This window comes from Falco punctatus (genome assembly GCF_963210335.1).
Source record: "Falco punctatus genome assembly, chromosome: 6".
Lineage (NCBI taxonomy): Eukaryota > Metazoa > Chordata > Aves > Falconiformes > Falconidae > Falco > Falco punctatus.
The window spans coordinates 83,673,476-83,691,432 of NC_137585.1; the positions used below are offsets into that span (position 1 = coordinate 83,673,476).

The window sequence follows — 17,957 nt, forward strand, 5'->3', positions numbered from 1 at the left end:
CAAATCACCTAAAAGGAGAAACCATGTTGTGAAAGTTTGCAAAGGAGGGCTTGGGAGCTTATGACCAGAGTAAAATGCAGGACTCCTCTTTTTGATGGCACCATGGACTTGATGGGGCTTAAGTGACTTATGAAGTTGCATCTTCTGAAAAAGTTGTATCTATGCAAAGCCTGCTGGTGTACAGGACCTTCCGCGGAGATACTAGAAAAAGCAGCAAGTGTTTTCAGGATCCAGTGGCAACATTTCAGGATGTTAGTGGTTGTGTCTGAGAGCAAACCAGCAAGCTGGATTCACAGTACTCAGATGAAATTTAGAGGGCTTAGCATCTAACATTAACTAAGCACTGTCAGCGTAGGATCCTTGAACCCGAGGATCCCACACTATCCTTCCCAGACTGGGGAGCGACTGCTACACTTCTACAAAACGAGTTCCCAGAGTGGAGCAGCATTTCAGAATGCAAACAGATAAACCAGGCACAAGGCAGCTCCATGGAGCTTGGTATTAAGCCCGGGCTGCCAGCTCCTCTTGCGTTCAGGTGCACCAATTCCATCCATGTTCTTGTTACAGATGAAGAAGCAATTTTAAATGAATTCCTGCAGGAGCCCTAAACCTATTCAATATATACACACAAGCTCCTTTTCCTCAAAGAGGTAGAATGTAATGGATGACTTAGCTGTCAAAGGAGTAATTCTGTTAGAATTTTTACCGTGTACCATATCAACACATAATAAACTAAAAGGTTTGAGATTTAAGAATTGTTTCCTATATTGGAAAGACTTGAACTCTAGCCTTTTGCCAATTAAATAAGTTTCAAAGTTCTTTTGCCTGTATCAGTATAATAACTATACTTTCCCATGATAGTTTTGGTAACTGTGCGACTCTAACAATCACAATCACGACAACTTTTCTGTGTGTTCACCTAAAGTTTTGTTTTTAAGGCCAAATGTCTAATTCGCAATCAGCAGGAGCACTCTGAAGCCAACAGTAAATCTTTGCTATGAAGTGCAATATGTTTAAGCCTTCATTCCATTACCTAGAAAGAGTCATATATTGTGGAATCTGATTCACATAGTTCAGCCTATCTGTTCAACCTAACTGCTTTGAAATTGCCTTAATTACACAAGGGATGAATAAGGCTCGTTGAGTTTAAGAAAGCAATAAGAAGACTCATCTCCATATTTCTAAAGATGAAATGTTAAAGATAGCGATCACTCATCAGAATTCAAAAAAGAGCTATGTCAATCTCAACTCAAACTCCAAGAGTTCTGGCATAAAAAAAAAGTGTTCAACTGGCTCAAGAATGAAAACCAACACTGGATACATTAGCTGAATTTTCAAAAATTGACTCCTGCCTCCCTTGGATGTGCAAAAAAAATGATCATGAAGTTGTAAAGATCCAGTTCCTACCCGTTGCAGCACTCTCCAGACTACCAAGCTGCAACAAGGTCTTTTACCATCTCTTACCAGCATACTCTTCATGCCAGTCCCTCTGCTGCCTTCTCTTAGTCTCACCTCATCCAGGGCATGTGTTCTCTCTTCTCTTGATTCTTCCTCAGCTGCTCTCTCTTCATTGACTCTCAACCACTTAACTTCACCAGCCACAGCTGCACCTTATCTACATCGGCCAACCCGCCGCCCCTGAAGCCAGCCCACAGTTCTATATGATCAATGCTAATTAACCCAGCTTTGTTCCTCTACACTTACCTACTTTTCATACTCACACAGCATTATGCACAATATAAAGACTGGTGTATAATCTCAGAAGGCAGGAGCTTTTTTTTAATTTCTTTTAGAAGTATTGTAATATACTTTAATCAGACCTGGTTTTCTGCATATACAATAGTTTTCCTGCTATAGTTTTAATACAGAGGGAAGATCTATTTCATACTTTGTGCATGATGCTCTGTTGCTTTGAACAAGCAAGGAGTTTGTTTCTTCAAATATTTGTGTTTCCTTCTGTCCTGGTTTTGGCTGGAATAGAGTTAATTTTCTTGGTGGCTGGTGCAGTGCTGTGTTTTGGATATGGTATGGGATCAGTGTGGTCTGGGACTTTCTGGTTTCTCAGGCCCTGCCAGCGAGAGGGCTGGAGGGGCACAGGGCCTGGGAGGGAACACAGTCAGGGCAGCTGAGCCAGACTAGCCAAAGGGATATTCCATACCATGGGACAACATGCTCGGTATATAAACTGGGGGGAGGTTTGCTGGGACCTGCCGATCATTGCTTGGGAACTGGCTGGGCATCAGTCAGCAGGCGGTGAGCAGCTGTATTGTGCGTTACTTGTTTTCTTTTCGCCCTTCTTTTTGGATTTCATTCCTCTCCCCCTTCTCCCTCCTTTTCATTATAACTGTTATTGTTACCATTACTATTATTCTTTTATTTTATTTGAATTATTAAATTGTTCTTATCTCAACCCTTGAGTTTTACATTCCTTTCTGATTGTCCTTCCCACCCCTCTGAGGGAGGGGGGAGTGAGAGCAGCTGCGTGGCACTTAGTTACTGGCTGGGGTTAAACTAAGATACCTTAGGAAAAGAAATAACTCACCAGCGTTTCAGAGCTCTGAATGAAAGCCTCTAACAAAGTCATTGAACAAAACCCTTGCCAGCTTTTCAAAAGACAAGCTGAACAGCTTCTCAGAAAAGTGCTTTTGAAAAACTAGTTACTTGCTGAAGTGGGGGATGAGCAGTGTTTGGAACCTTGGCTTGTAGCAAAGCTAGGAAAGGAAACTAAATCTCTTGTATTTGGTGAACTTCAAATGGGAAGACACCCCTTCTAGTAAAACGGGCACAATAACTGGCCTGTAGCAGCTATGCAAGTTTAATTGCACTGTTATCCTGACATCCTTTCTTTCACATCCCCCCCACTCATCTGTTTCATTTCTGTGTTGCATCCGATCATAAATGTGCACAATCATCTACAAGGACTGTCTCCATATGCCTGCCTGCGCGGGGGTACACACATGATTCCCAAATCTGGCTGTGGTCCCTGGCTTGACTGGCTTAAAAATGATGGTCTCAGCTAAGTTTGAAGTATGACCACAGCCAATTCAAACAGTGCTCTATCACTAGGCTGATGCAGGTAAAAAAAAAAAAAAAAAAAGGGGGGGGGTGGCAAGTAAAAATCTTACTTCCCAAATAGTATTGTATCTAACACATTTTTCTTTCACAGCTGTGATTGTTTACTTCAGATAGCAGCAGTCACTTCAGATACTGGGGAATAGCTTCACCTACCCGCTTGCTTTATTCAGCCGTCCTGAATGAATATCTGTACTTGTACACCTTAAAGCTTCTTCAGTTTCACAATGCTCTTTGTATATCACATGACTGCAAAAGATAATACCTGAATAAATGTGCTGAACTGTCCACACGAAAGGCACTGCCCCAAGAAATACTGCATAGGTTTTGACTTTGGATTTTGCCTAGGTGGACACATGGGTAGACAAATTTATGAGCCTATGGTAAAACTTTCAAAACAAAAATGATGTCATATTCTTGTTGGACAGTACTGCAAAAGGCTTACTAGGATTGTGTCTGTGCTTGTCTCTTTTCTTCTCTAAAGACAATTTTCAGTCATCATCCTCAATTTAGGTACCTTTACAGTGGGTTTCCCTTTGAAAGCATCTTGATGTGACCAGAACAATAAGGGTAAAGAAGAAAAGCTTAAACATCTTCCAGATACATGCTGAAGAGATTCCCATTACAGAATAAAGGGATGAGTAAAAAGCTCATGCTAGAGGGTTTGTCATGAAGATCTTACATGGAAAGCATTTATATAACATCTGAAAATAAGAATAAAATTCAGATTAAGATAATTCTGTGAATAATTTCCCAATTCCTTCTTTTAGAATCATAGAATCATTTAAGTTTGAAAAGAACCTTAAGCTTATCAAGTCCAACCATTAACCCAGCACTGCCAAGTCGTCCACTAAACCGTGTCCCTAAGCACCACATCTACACCTCTTTTTAATACCTCCAAGAATGGCAACTCCACCAGGTCCCTGGTCAGCCTCTTCCAATGCTTGACCACCCTTTTCCATGAAGACATTTCTCCTAATATCCAGTCTAAACCTCCCCTCAATCAACTTGCAGCCATTTCCTCTTATCCTGTCACTTGTTACTTGGGAGAAGAGACCGATGCCCACCTCACCATAACCTCCTTTCAGGCAGTTGTAGAGAGCAGTAAGGTCTCTTCTCAGCCTTGTTTTGGTTTGGGTTTTTTTTTCTTTTTTTTTTTTTTTTTTTCCTCCAGGCTAAACAACCCCAGTTCCCTCAGCCGCTCCCCATAACACTTGTGCTCCAGACCCTTCCCCAGCCCCGTTGCCGGTCTCTGGACACGCTGCAGCCCCTCTGTGTCCCTCTTGCAGTGAGGGGCCCAGAGCTGAACACAGGGTTTGAGGTGCGGCATCACCAGTGCCCAGTACAGGGAGATGATCACTTCCCCTGTCCTGCTGGCCACACTATCTCTGACACAAGCCCGGATGCTGTTGGCCTTCTGGGCCACCTGGGCACACTGCTGGCTCATGTTCAGCCGGCTGTCGACTGACATCCCCAGGTCCTTTTCCTCCAGTCAGCTTTCCAGCCTTTTCACACATATTATAAGTGAAACAACACTTTCTTTCAGTAAGTACATACACCTCTGGGGGCTGCAGTAGTTCCAGTACCATTAACAGAAGAGATGTGTTAATCATTTGCTCAATTATTCGAAGCCCTTTCCATCCACTTGTTTGTCACTTAAACTAGATGAGTTAATGGATAATAGTACCACTGCCTGGAGCTCAGCTGGGTAGAAGTGGCAACAGCTTGTCTAATTTCTAAGGTGTTGATTTAGCCTTAAAAATATTGCTCTGGTTCTGCACTATACAAGACAGATGGGTTATTTGTACAGTCAGGTCTTAAGTGTTAAATTGTTCTCTTAAAATGCCCGAGTCCTCCCTCTGTTGCCAACTACCATTTAAACTGTGTGCATCTAGTTCAGGGAAGGATATACTCTTAAGTATTTAATTATGTTTTTCAGATAGCTGGGTACAGAAGGGTGGAAGGAATACTGCGCATTTCTGTTCCACATTATTTCTGCTCTTAACTTGGGAAATTGAGCTATTTGTGGATCATAACCAAACTTATTTGTGTTTACCAAAACCTCACATCTCATCAAGAGGCTGGCTCTGCTCCATCAGTGAACAGATTCAAATTTTTGGATTAACAGCTTTTCACGTTATTTATTATGCTGTCAATTTTTATGCTGTTGTCTTTAACTAGAATCAAGACATCTCAGCCATCAAGGGCAAGACATCAGTGTCTTAGTGTGCATGAGCCTGATCCTGTGCCTGCAAAATCAGGCCTCATACGGTGTGTCCATGCCCCGGTGCTAGCGGTGGGGCTGGGGTGGCCTATGTGAGGGGGGGCCGGGGCTGCCCCAGGCCGGGCACAGCCGGTTCCAGCCGGTTCCAGCCCACCCACCACAGGGCACCGCTGGGCACCGCGGCCATGGCGCCTCAGGGAGAACAAAGTTAAGAAAGGGCAAAACACGGCATGGCAGTGAGGAGTGAGGGAAAAAAGTGTGAGGAACAGCCCTGCGACACCAGGTGTGATAAGAAGGAGGGGAAGAAGCCGTTGGAGGAGACCATGGCAGAGAGATTATCCTCACTGCAGACTACGTTGGACCCTACACCGCAGCAGGCAGATAGTTCCTGAAGGATCTGTGGCCTGTGGAGAGCCCACGCTGGAACAGGCTCCTAGTGGAAACTGCAGCCCATGAGAAGGACCCACATGGGAGCGGGTTTATCCCAAAGGTCTGGAGCCACACCGGAGCAGGGGCAGAGTGTGAGAAGGAAGCAGCAGCAGAGAGAATCTGCTATGGACTGACCACAGCTCCCATCCCTCATCTCCCTGTGCCGCTCAGGAGGGGAGGGGGTTGAGGAGCCGGGAATGGAGGACTGAAGTTGAGCCTGGGAAGAAGAGCGTGGGATGAAGTTTTAGTTTTTGTCTTTGTTTCTCATCATCCAACTCTATTTTTAATTAGCAACAAATCAAATTAATTTTTCCCAAGTCAAGGCTGCTTTGCCCATAATAAGTAATGTCCCTGTCTTTACTTTGGCCCATGAGCTTTTCCATCTTTTTTTCTCCCCTGTTCTGCTGAGGAGGGGGAGTGAGAGAGCAGCTGGGGGGGGCTTGCAGCCAGCCAAAGTCGAACCACCACAGCCAGGCAAGGGAATGGGACCTCCCCGCCCCTTCCACTGTGACAGCAGCACAGGTGTAAAGGTGTGGAAATTCATACAGGTGCAGATTTGGGTACTCTGTATGCAAAGGTGAATAATCCTCTTCTTTCCTAATCTGGTTAAAAAAAAAAAGCCTCATGTCATCAGAGCAGGGAGGCTGGGCCATCAGGAAATCTCACTGTCTAAATCAAATAACTCTGTCTCATTTTCCACCCACCTCTCCAATCTCCATCAAGCAACAGTGTCAGTCAGACTGCTGTGCTGTTTGCAGGTGCCTTTGCACTTGCTGTCAGTACTATGCCCCTACACCTCATGCACATCTACCACTCCAACTACAAGAAGCTTGAGAAGCTTTGATAGTTTTTTAGTTAAAAAGGGTAACTGCAGTGTAGTGTGAAACAGTGGGGAAACACTTGTTCTTTCAGCCAGGACAGTATGCTGGCAGAGAGGAAGCACTGGTCCGTTCCTGGCTTGAAATAAATTTGTTAAGAAAATACATCTAAGTCATAACATTGTTGGGCCTGAGTTTCACTTGTCTGCAGTGAGAATGCTGCCTGTAGCCCATGCCCCTACTCCAGTCTGCAACGACATATGGTGGGACACTGGGTGGGCTTATTGAAAATATATCTATTACCACTGATCCCATCTGTTACAGCACCTAGTTCTCTACAGTCTTCTAAAAAAAAAGCGTATCAACATTCAAACAGTGCCAATTGGCAATTGTTTTCCTCTACTCTCTATGCAAAGATTAGAAAAGTAATTTTTTAACTAAGGAAATTGGTTAAAAGTAATTTTCTAACCAAGAAGAAATTTCTTTTACAACCAAATAAACGCTGGAAGTAAGCACAAATTATAAAGGAGGAATTAAAGGGCTGTTTTGCTACAGTACCACCTGGCATTATGCATACTCATCCGTACGTGTTTTGCAACTGTGCAGACACAGCTATTGTAATCTGTGATTTAATCTGCTGCTTCTATTTTGAACTTGCCAGTGTTCTCTTTTTGATTAAGACCAACTGCTGCATTTTTTTAATATTCAAGATTCATGAAAGAATTTGAGGAAAAGCAGCAAAGTACTGGCATGTTTTATAAAAAACGGTGTTTTGCACTAAGGAGGTGCAAACATTCTTATCTTTTGATAAGAAAGGCACTGACACTCAAAGCTGGTTAGATGATTTATTTAGAATGGAAATCAGAGAAAAGGTGACAGTAATTTTATGTCCCTCTTGAAGCTGGGATGCAGCTAGCACACAGCACAGCTCTTTACACACTCCTGACCACTAAGTTATGCTTAGTCACAATTCTCACTGGTCCTTACAAGTCTTGCCCCTATTTAAAGGTACGGTGTTCTTTTTTTTCACCACCATGTTCTGTGGGGAGGAGGCCTCGTTAGTAGGGGGCTCTCTTTGCTTGAGGATGGATCTTTTAGTACGACAATCATGATGGTTCACACGTAGTTCCAGTAATTTTCTGTTTAGTCTCATTAACAATTTGGTTCTCCTAGAGTGCACCTTGCTGTACCCCAGCTTAACATATTTATGGTGTCTGTTCCCTCTCCCAAGGCCATGTTTTGTTAACTGTTTGTAAGGATTTAACTAACATCCTCTGTGTGTAAAATTCTATGGTTTTCACTATAGATATTTACTTTATTTTTTCCCTCTTTTTTTTTTCTTTTTTAAAGTAAATAATGCTTATATTAGAAGCATGCTGCACAGCGTTCTGGGCAATGGTGGGGTTCACCAGCTCTGTGTTCACTGGCACTTAGGAACAGATTCATCAGTCACTGACAGCTGTCAAGTTTGGAATCTGTGTTCAGTTTTGATGAGAACCCTGGATAGTGTGTTCCAATACTCTTATCTCCATGAAGGTATGGTTCCCAAAGTACATACGTTATTTGAAGGGCACAAGCTAAGGCACTATACCTAGAATTATATGTATTGAATACATGCAAATTATTTATGCATTTATTTTTTTATATATATATACACACACCTTGATTAGTTATGCTATTGTATAAAGCAGTTGCATGGTATTCATGGTACTGATAAATACACATGAGTAAGCATGGATTACTCTGTTGGTAAGCACTCACAGGCTATTCGGAGTACACATGAGAAGGCAGCAAACACACAGATCTCTAACCCCTCAGTGATAGTCTTCCAGCTGCCTCACTACAGATAGGAAAGACTGCATGGAGGAGTTGTAAATGAATATTAGCGACATTTCTTATCACCTGATGTGTTCAGGATAGCCTCTAAGTGATGGTGTTTCTATGCTGACATAGAGGCTTAGACTTCAGTTCCAGTAAAATAAGGTGGAAAATCCAAAGGTTGGTTGGACTGGATTGGGAACGTAAGTATACTGATTATGAGGAAAAATGCCTGAAGAATGAAACTCTCAAGGAAGTCAGGTTAATCTGCAGTACAAAAAAAAAAAAAAAAAGCCTCTTCTGAGGTCTCTGCTCTATTTAAGCAAGTAGTTTTGCTACACTTTTTTATTTACTATTTGGTTTAAGTTCAGACCAGAATTCTTTACCAAAGCTGAATTACCAAAACTAGAATATACCACTGTCACACTTTTCCTTGTGTCAGTTTCAATTGGAATTGATTTCTAGTTCTGATTTGCTTTGTTGCACATGCTCTTGACAGTTTTTGGTACAGCTCTATGATTTCCTGACACATATGAGCCGATGACCTCAATATTTAAAATGAAGCTTGAGTACCTTTGCCATAGCCACTAAGAAAAGAGTTAAGAATTCCCTGCTCCATCACATCAGATCTTTGCCCAGACTGAAAATTAGGTCAAACACATTCACATTTTTCCAGACCTTACAGAAGAGGTAAATGAGCTTTGAAAACTATGGCTATTTTTACAATATCTTGGTGAGCTTGCTGTGAAAAGGTACACTTACACTGTATCATTTCATAATATTGTCATTGCCAGAACAAATAAAATAATAATCACAGAACTAATTAAGTTTGAAAATACCCGTAAGATCAAGTCCAGCCATTAACCCAGCACTGCCAAGTCCACCACTAAACCATGTCCCTAAGCACCACATCTACACCTCTTTTTAATACCTCCAGGGATAGTGATTCCACCACCTCCCTGGTCAGCCTCTTCCAATGCTTGACCACCCTTTTCCATGAAGACATTTCTCCTAAGATCCAGCCTAAACCTCCCCTCAATCAACTTGCAGCCATTTCCTCTCATCCTGTCACTTGTTACTTGGGAAAAGAAACTGACACCTCGCTACAACCTCCTTTCAGGTATCAGTACAGAGTAGTAAGGTCCCCCCCGAGTCTCCTTTTTTTCAGGCTAAACACCCCCAGTTCCCTCAGCTGCTCCCCATAACACTTGTGCTCCAGACCCTTCCCCAGCCCCGTTGCCGGTCTCTGGACACGCTGCAGCCCCTCTGTGTCCCTCTTGCAGTGAGGGGCCCAGAGCTGAACACAGGGTTTGAGGTGCGGCATCACCAGTGCCCAGTACAGGGAGATGATCACTTCCCCTGTCCTGCTGGCCACACTGTCTCTGACACAAGCCAGGATGCTGCTGGCCTTCTGGGCCACCTGGGCACACTGCTGGCTCATGTTCATCTGGTTGTCAACCAGCACCCCCAGGTCCTTTTCCTCCAGGCACTTTCCAGCCACTCTGCCCCAAGCCTGTAGCGCTGTGTGGGGTTGGTGTGACCCAAGTGGAGGACTCAGCAGTGAATCTTGTCAAACCCTCTACAACTGACCAGAGCCCTTCGGTCCAGCCTGTCCAGATCCCTCTTGACATGCAGAATCGAACTCCACAACTCGAGGAAGAGTTATAAAGCAGGTATGTTTATTGCAGCGCTGGGTGCAAGGGGGATCGCTCCTCCTAACTTGCACACCATCTCAACAAGCTGACGGCTATTTATTGTACAAAGTCATGCATATACATAAGGTTTCCGAAAATTCAGAATGTCAAGATAATACATGCCCCCTGGGCTGGTTTTAAGCTATATCTGCATGATCCCTGGGGGGGGGGTTTCCACCCTTCTCGGGGTGGGGGCCATTTGAGTAGAAGGTTGCTGATCTCCCACTACCACCATTACTCCACCCTGGTTTGTTTTCTTTTAGGAGTTAGCACAACCTTGTCAGAAGGCTCCTTATTTACATTCTTGTTGAGCTCATCTACATCATCGGTGCTAACCGTCCCTTCTGGAAGTGCTAAGCTCCCACCCTTTGCTCTTTCTGGGGTGTTAATGTCCTGTTACCTATACAGCTTGTGTCTGCAGCGGAGTTTCAGGTTTTTCACTGTATCACTCCACAGAGCCTTCCTGCCCTCAACTTGGTGTCATCTGCAAACTTAGAGAGGGTACACTCCATCCCCTTGGCCAGATCACTGATAAAGATATTAAAGTGAACTGGCCCCAATGATCTGATGTGAGCAGGCCCTGGCACTCGGTGGAGTGCAAGAGTGCATCTAATTAATGAAGAATGTTGTCATCTTGCCAGGGTTTGTTTTCTTTTTTTTTTTTTTTCCCCCACAGTTTCAAACACACAAACATACTGACCCCCCTCAGTTCAGATAGAAACAATTTCCAGTAACTGGATCCAGTGGAAGTAGACTTGTTTAGAATCAGAATTGTAAATTAGTGGTCTAGTTAATCTGTTATATACAGACGAATACTATTCAAAAGGTTATTAACTAGACTGGAAGACTATTCAAAAGGTTATTAACTATCAAATCATATAATCATGGCAGTCAACACATTTGAATCCAGATTTTTGAGTTACAATATCTGATTTTTAGAAGTGCAGTTAGATATTTAAGGGGCTTTCCTCATTCCTAACTGTCCTTTCATGTGTAACTTCTGACCTTTCCCATCTCTTTCGACAAAGCTTTTCCACCTTTCTTTTCTGCTGCTTTTTCCTACAAGAAGGACCCAAGCAGCAGAAAATTGCTAACAAATGCATTTAATGACCTGCAGGGGAAAAGCAATTTTTCACCCTTCTCCTTACTTTTAATGCTAGTTGATTTACCCTCCACAAAACACAGCAAATAGTAGAAGCGCAAAGTAATTGTCTCCCTTTAAGATGACTGTAACTTTACGAGCAGTGAGACCTTACACACATCACTATACGTACTAGGACACCCATGCACAACGAGAAACCAAAGGGCAGCATGTCAAGACGATCTGTGACTTCTCTTTATACTGTGGGTTTACCTCAGAGTCAATCAATGCAACTACTTTTTTTTTTAATGCGATTTTGCACCTTTAGCATGGTAAATGGCGATAGAAGAGTGTCCTTCGAGATGGAACATCGTATCAACGTGTGCCAGAATAACAGCATTAAACACTGCTGCCAGGTGCAAGCCCCTTACCCATCCCCCTATTCAACACAATAAAACACCGCTCTGGTAATACACATCCCTCCTGTGACTGATTGTATTTGTCATTTGAAACATTGCTTCAGAGGGGCTTTGAGTTGCTTAAGGGGTCATTTGTAGACAGAAGGAAGAAATAATGTCTGTACTTCATTGTGTCCAATCAATAGATTTCAGCGTTCATTTACGCCACTCTTTTAGTCACAAAATTCAAGCAGTATTTCTAAATTGCCGTCATTCAGAGAATTCCTTTCAGCAAGTAACACCTGCATAATTCAAAGCCACCTGATAGCCAGTCTTTGAAATAAATACAGACTCAATTATAAAGGTGTAGGCTTGTACTCACAACTATTTTAACAGTGGTAGTCCACAGGCTGTATGCACACAGAAGGTTAAGGACAAATTCATGCTCAAAGGTTTGCATGCAATAGAACAGTTTTGAGGCAAAAAAATTATTTTTTCCTCTCTAATGCATATTTCTACATAAGACACGTTTACTCCTAGTTTACTTGCAAGACCTCAAATTATAGGCAGTATCTACTAAATGCAGATTTATTCCTAGACTTTCTATTTGCTCAGTTTATGCAAATAGTAGCATTGCAGCAGTTTTATGGAGTTACCCCTGTGTGCATATATCATAGCTGTAGCAGGAAACAACAAAAATCCCCACGTTGCGGCACTGATCTGGCATGAAGTCCATCTGTAGCTTTACCACAAATATAAACTCATTAATTATAGCATAATTCTGCTCAACGTTTTTCAAGCACTTTTGATGCAAACATCTGATGGATACTTCCACAAACCATCGTTCTCACTGGGAATTTCGTGTACAGAAAATGCCGTGAACAGGACCTGCAGCAAAATGTCTTGTAGACTCTCTACCATCGCATCCTGCCTTTGCTACTGTCCTCTGAAACTGTTCCTTCCTTCTTTCATCTTCTGCTGAATTCCCTTGTTCTCAACTCTTAACATTCACTGTTCAGTACAGCTTGGAATAATGTGTATTTAAAGTTAATTCTTATTTCCATTTTTTTTGTCTCCTGCACTGCAGATTTTCTGCGGTGTCCCCACTCCATTTGAAGAACTTACTTGAACATACATGTTTGCTTAATATTTTCACAACTCCATTTCAATTGGCCTTGCCCCTTACTGCAGCTCTGGCCCATTTCACATATTAATGGAATGGCTTTGGCCAAGAAGTGACCCAATGTGAATAAATTCCTGTCATATAAACCACTGTGGCAGTGTTATCCGCTATCAACATAAACTCTCTTCCTTCTGGTGCAAACCTGAGCCTGTGGGCTCTGCTACTCTTCTTTGCCAATCCCAGGTCCTGCTGCTCAGTAACCGAAGGATTAGTATTAAGCAAAGCATGTCACAGTCTTGTCTGTAAATCTCTTCATGCTGTTACAGCAAAAGCTGATGAGAAAGTTCAATCACCACTGAACAGCAGGCCACCTATCAGGATTACCTCCTTGTTTCTGCAGTGTATGTTATTTACATTGTGTCTTTTCAACTGGTGTGTCAAGATCGTAAGGCATCCAAGAATTTAAATTCAACAGACTTTTGAGAAACCTCCGATCTTAAGTTTTTAAACACCCTTAAAAGAAGGGCTTCAATAAGCCCATTCATACAAGCACGCCTGAAAACTCTATTCCACATCTATTTTTTCTCATCTTTTTTTTTTCCCCAAAAACTTTTTTTTTATTACAATTTTGCCACTTTTATGCACTTACCTGTGTTGTGTAACTGAAGGAGGGGGTTGGTGTGTTCATGTTCCCTTACTGTTCTTTTATAGTTTTATTTTCCCTCACCGCTCCTCCTTTACAATCAGACACAACTATTTGCCCTTGCCTGTGGTGAACGTTGCTGTGTGCTGTACACTTGCACACTTCACACTCCATGCATGTTTGCCATTTAGCCAACATTTCTAGTAAGAAGCTGATGTTTTGATGCAGTTACCCTGTATGCTGGGATGTATGTGGATGGAGGAAGATGAGACACCAGGAAAACATCCCTGGAGTTTTCATTGGACCTGGTCTACCATTGTTTCAAATTAAATGTCTTTAAATACATTATGATCTAATTCAGTAATTTTTTAAACTATTAGAATAGACATTTGACCTTTTATTAATATTTTAGAAACTTAAATCACATACTTGGTCAAGAAACTGACCGAGGAAAACATGACTTTTGTTTCTATTAAGGAAATGATTATTTCTATTACTACATAAATATTATTTCTAATTTCTTCTATCTTCTATATACTGTTTTAGCTTGTAATGGCTAAAAGTCATTGCCGCCTGGGATACTCAGCTTTCAGAAACTGGAGTCACTTGGTGCTGTAAGTTTAGGACGCAGCAATCTTGAGTTTTCCATCCATTAGTCAGCTATTCCCAGGCCTCAGCGTTTACCAGGGTAAGTAACTAAAGGTGTGATCCTGTCCTCATGACTTCCATTGCTCCATATAAAGGCTGCCAGTGAGACACAGACGTTTTCGACTGTGCACTAATGCTTTCCTGTACAGTGATCGTTAGTATTGCCAAACACATAATCTTTAATTATTGATTTAAATTATTTCTATGAACTATATTCAGAAACAGAATCAAACTTGGATGTTTCAATCCATCAAACTACACAAACATTCATTTGGAGCATATTATTGGATGAAGGTTACTGACAAAATTTTCAGTATCTTATGAACTAGGAACTAAAAGTCAAGTAGAAGAAAACCTCAGTATTTGGAAAAATCTTTACTAACAATTTTAATACAACATTCAATAATAAAATAAAATCAAGTGACACATACGCAGAGTTTTTTGACAGGGACCTCAGAGAAGGGATGTGGTGAAATTGATCTAACTTACACGAAAGTTCAAAACAACAACTTACTTAGAAAAAATGTACAATATCAGAGTTGTTACAAAAAAATCCAAAAATAAAAACATTTCCTTCCAATGTTTTCATATACTACATACAAGAAATGCAAAAAAGATTGCCTTCAGCTAAATCTGTTTGTATATGGCCAGTGTCTGAAGTTTTATAATATTCATTCTGTAACTTGTTCAACTGTTTTTTGTTTATGCATTTGTTCACAGATTCAGGCAAGCTTTCATAAGCCAGTACTGCTGACTCATAAACTGCTCATCCAATTCCAAAGTGTTCCCCCCCGCCCCCCCTTTTAAAAGGAAATATCCACTAACCACTTTTAATATTGATTCTCCCTATACATCAATCAATAAAGAACAATCTCCTGGTTTATGACATATAAACTCAGAATAACTTTTTAGAACACCAGAAAGTTATCAAAGATATTTAGAAGAAATTTTAAGTGACAGAATGCATAACATACTAAACAGCCCTGAGAAATTAAGAAATAAAATGTCATCTACCATCAAAATAATAATCTACTTGCAAGTATTCCATCTTGCTTCTGAGCTTCCTTAAAAAACAGCTGTTGTAAATATTAAGTAATTTTGCTCTGATGGAAAGCATTTGATTTGACAGGGATTTCTACATTAATTATCCTTGGAGAAACATGTCCTGAATTTGTCCTGTAGACTTCTGAATGAAGAATAAAATCGAGTAATTTTCCTAACTCCAGCAGTATTTTCAAGCCATGGTATCACTAGATCAGTTTTGTATCTCTAAATTTAGTCACACAATCTGGTTACGTAAAACAGAAAAGGCAGATCTGGGCAGTGTAATCTGACAGCAATTGTAGCCAGATACGTGAAAGCCCTTAAAAACAGAGACCCAGCTAATAAATGTGCTAACAACTTTGGTATCCAGTAAGTCCCCCCTAAAAATTATTATGATCTAGTGAATGTCAATATTAATTTTACAATTTTACACTACCTTACTTTCATGGCTTGACTTTAATTTTAGTGATTATCATAACTCCATCAAAATCCACAGTAAATGGTACACATAGCAGTTACTTCAGTGTGATTAACAGGAAGGATTCTGTCTAAATGTACATATCGGTGCAAAATCAAAGAAGTCTCTAAACACAGACAACCCCCCTAACTGGCCAAGAACAAAGAGGAACATATGCTTGCACAAAGTAATCCAAGATGAAGTTTACTAAAGAGTTCCTTTTTCCTACCTCTGCTGGCTGAAGTTGTTTATTTTAATAAGGAAATGGACAAAGCAACATCATTCTGACTGTATTTTCTGAGTAAAAATCACCAGTTCAGAGTAACATTCACTGCCTTTTTGAAGGACAGATGGATACTAGATTGCTTCCACCTGCCTGAGCCAAGCAGCCTCCAGGGAAAAAGCTTAGCACCTCCACCCGCACTCAGATCATAAGGCTGTACGCCAGGAAAGCAGTAAATACATCAAAGCAACTAAAACTTCATACATACATGTTGAATTCCTAAGAAGGGAACAAAGATTTTTTTTAATACAGTCTGCTCCCCAAAACCTCTAAAATTGGTTTCTCACTGGGTCACTTCCGATACGCAACACATCACTATATAACATCTCCAGCAACTGTAGTGTCAAAAATTTGGTAATAAACTTTATGTTCCGTCGTATCTCTGACATTATAGGACTTGATGAAGCAATCCAGCCATGGCAAGTCATCTACAAACAAAACCCAAATTATTGTTTATATATAGGGGAGAAGTAGAACTTCACAACAGTTAGTAGCAAGAAAAATGAATTACTGATTTTGGAATTCCAATTTGTATCTTAAAATTTCCCACACAGTCTGAAATGGTGTTCAGTGGCAATCTTCCAAGCCTCACCCTCCCTGCCCTAGCACTTCCCCCACCCCCCAAAACACCTGGTACCCATAGTTGTACCACAATAGCACACACAAGGACTTTCCAAAAAATAAACCCTCATCTCCATGTGTCTCAAGGAGACAATTTCATTGATCTCGAAGGAAACATCCTTTACACCCTTTACAATAGGTATAAGCATGGTAAGGACTCCAGCAGGGTTGCGGTGGTCACTGACAGCTGTGCACTTAGAGGGAGCATGCTCCAGAGATCAGAGCTGTAGCAGAGACACGTAGCTACTGTCTGCCACAACAGAAATATTGAACAAGCTTTTGCTCAATTTCCATGGATGTTTCCTGAAGCAAGGGATGCTCTAAATCCACATGTGCATTCAAAAGTAGAATCTCTCCCAAAGCATGTGCTACACCCCAAATTCCCTTCCAATTTTCCCCTAACGTGCTCTGGCATTCAGTACAAGGGTGTTGTGGTTAACTTCCATATGAATACAAATGGCATGTTAGTGCCTGCATAGTGTAGACTGTATTCACATATCGCTGCGTGCTACATGAGAATTTACTGAACCATTACTCTTCTTTCTCAAAAGGGAGTTCTGCTATTAAAGAAATGTATCAAAATACATATCAAAATTTGAACTCTCCTTACAGACTCCCGCATTTCTCTGTTCTGAGAAACATGCTGCCCATGTGTAAGTCAAACTCTAAGACTCTGCATATGCAATAGCAGATTAAAAGACCCTTTTCCCTTCCCACCCCCCCCCCTTTTGAAATAACGGCAAGCTGACCTAGTTTTCTTCCTGGAGGACAGAGCATATTCATAGTCATCTGCATCTTCTGCTGAAGAAAATTATTAGTTAAAATTTCAGAGGCGGGAATTTGGAAAAACTTTTCCTGGAAGAGAACAGAAAAGTATGAGCTGTTGGAAGAGGGGTAAAAAAAGTCATTAGCCAGAACCCTGACTGCACGTTCTTTTATCGTTTAAGGAACTTAGAATTATCCAGATAGGTAATGAAAGAGAAGAATATTATTTCTAAAACCATTCAGGTACAGAAAAAGCCCAAACTGTTGGAAAAAATTAAGTCTGTACTTCAGTACCGCTGAGTATTCAGGGACTACAGCCACCTGGAAAGCACACGTGTAGGCCTGTATAGATAACTGGCAGATATTCCTCATAAACCTCCAGAACCAGGCAATGTTATGGCTGGAGAGGATGGTCAGTCCTCCTCAACAATACCTATAAAACTTTTAGATTTTTTCCCTTCATGACTTTTCCGATAAACAGGAGAGGAAAGAAAAAGAACTGAGCATTCCTACGAAAGTGCAACTGGAAGCTAGTGCAAAGCTGCACTTTAAAATAGCCCAGTTTCTTCTCAGGTGGTGCTGAAGGACCCGAGTTTAGGCTTGGAAGGTGTTGGCTCGTCTGTGAAGTACAACCAGCAGGAACACCAGCAGCTGGCACTTCAGATGAAATTGTGTTGCTTTTCCTGCAGCTAAGCTGTAGTACTAAGCAGTGTCTGATAGGAATCTGAGCTACCCTGAAGCAGAGATTTTTGGAATTCTGCATCAGGAGATGATTTAAAATCTTTTCCTCCACTTTCCCTTTGCAGTTTAATTTCTTGATATAAAAAGGAGAAAGGACA

At 41.4% G+C, this 17,957-nt stretch overlaps 1 protein-coding gene across 3 annotated transcripts in view; it reads right to left on the reverse strand.

The window, feature by feature from the left end:
• Positions 1-10,726: 10,726 nt before the first annotated feature.
• Positions 10,727-17,957, reverse strand: part of POT1 (protection of telomeres 1) — a 91,809-nt gene continuing 84,578 nt past the window's right edge. For all 3 annotated transcript variants that reach the window (XM_080393923.1, XM_080393921.1, XM_080393922.1), the window contains 2 exons: positions 17,103-17,208; positions 10,727-16,160 (listed from right to left, as the gene is read on the reverse strand). In XM_080393923.1, coding sequence (XP_080250049.1) covers positions 16,048-16,160; positions 17,103-17,208 — 219 coding nt within the window. In that variant the 3' untranslated portion in view covers positions 10,727-16,047. The remainder of the gene's footprint in view (positions 16,161-17,102; positions 17,209-17,957) is intronic.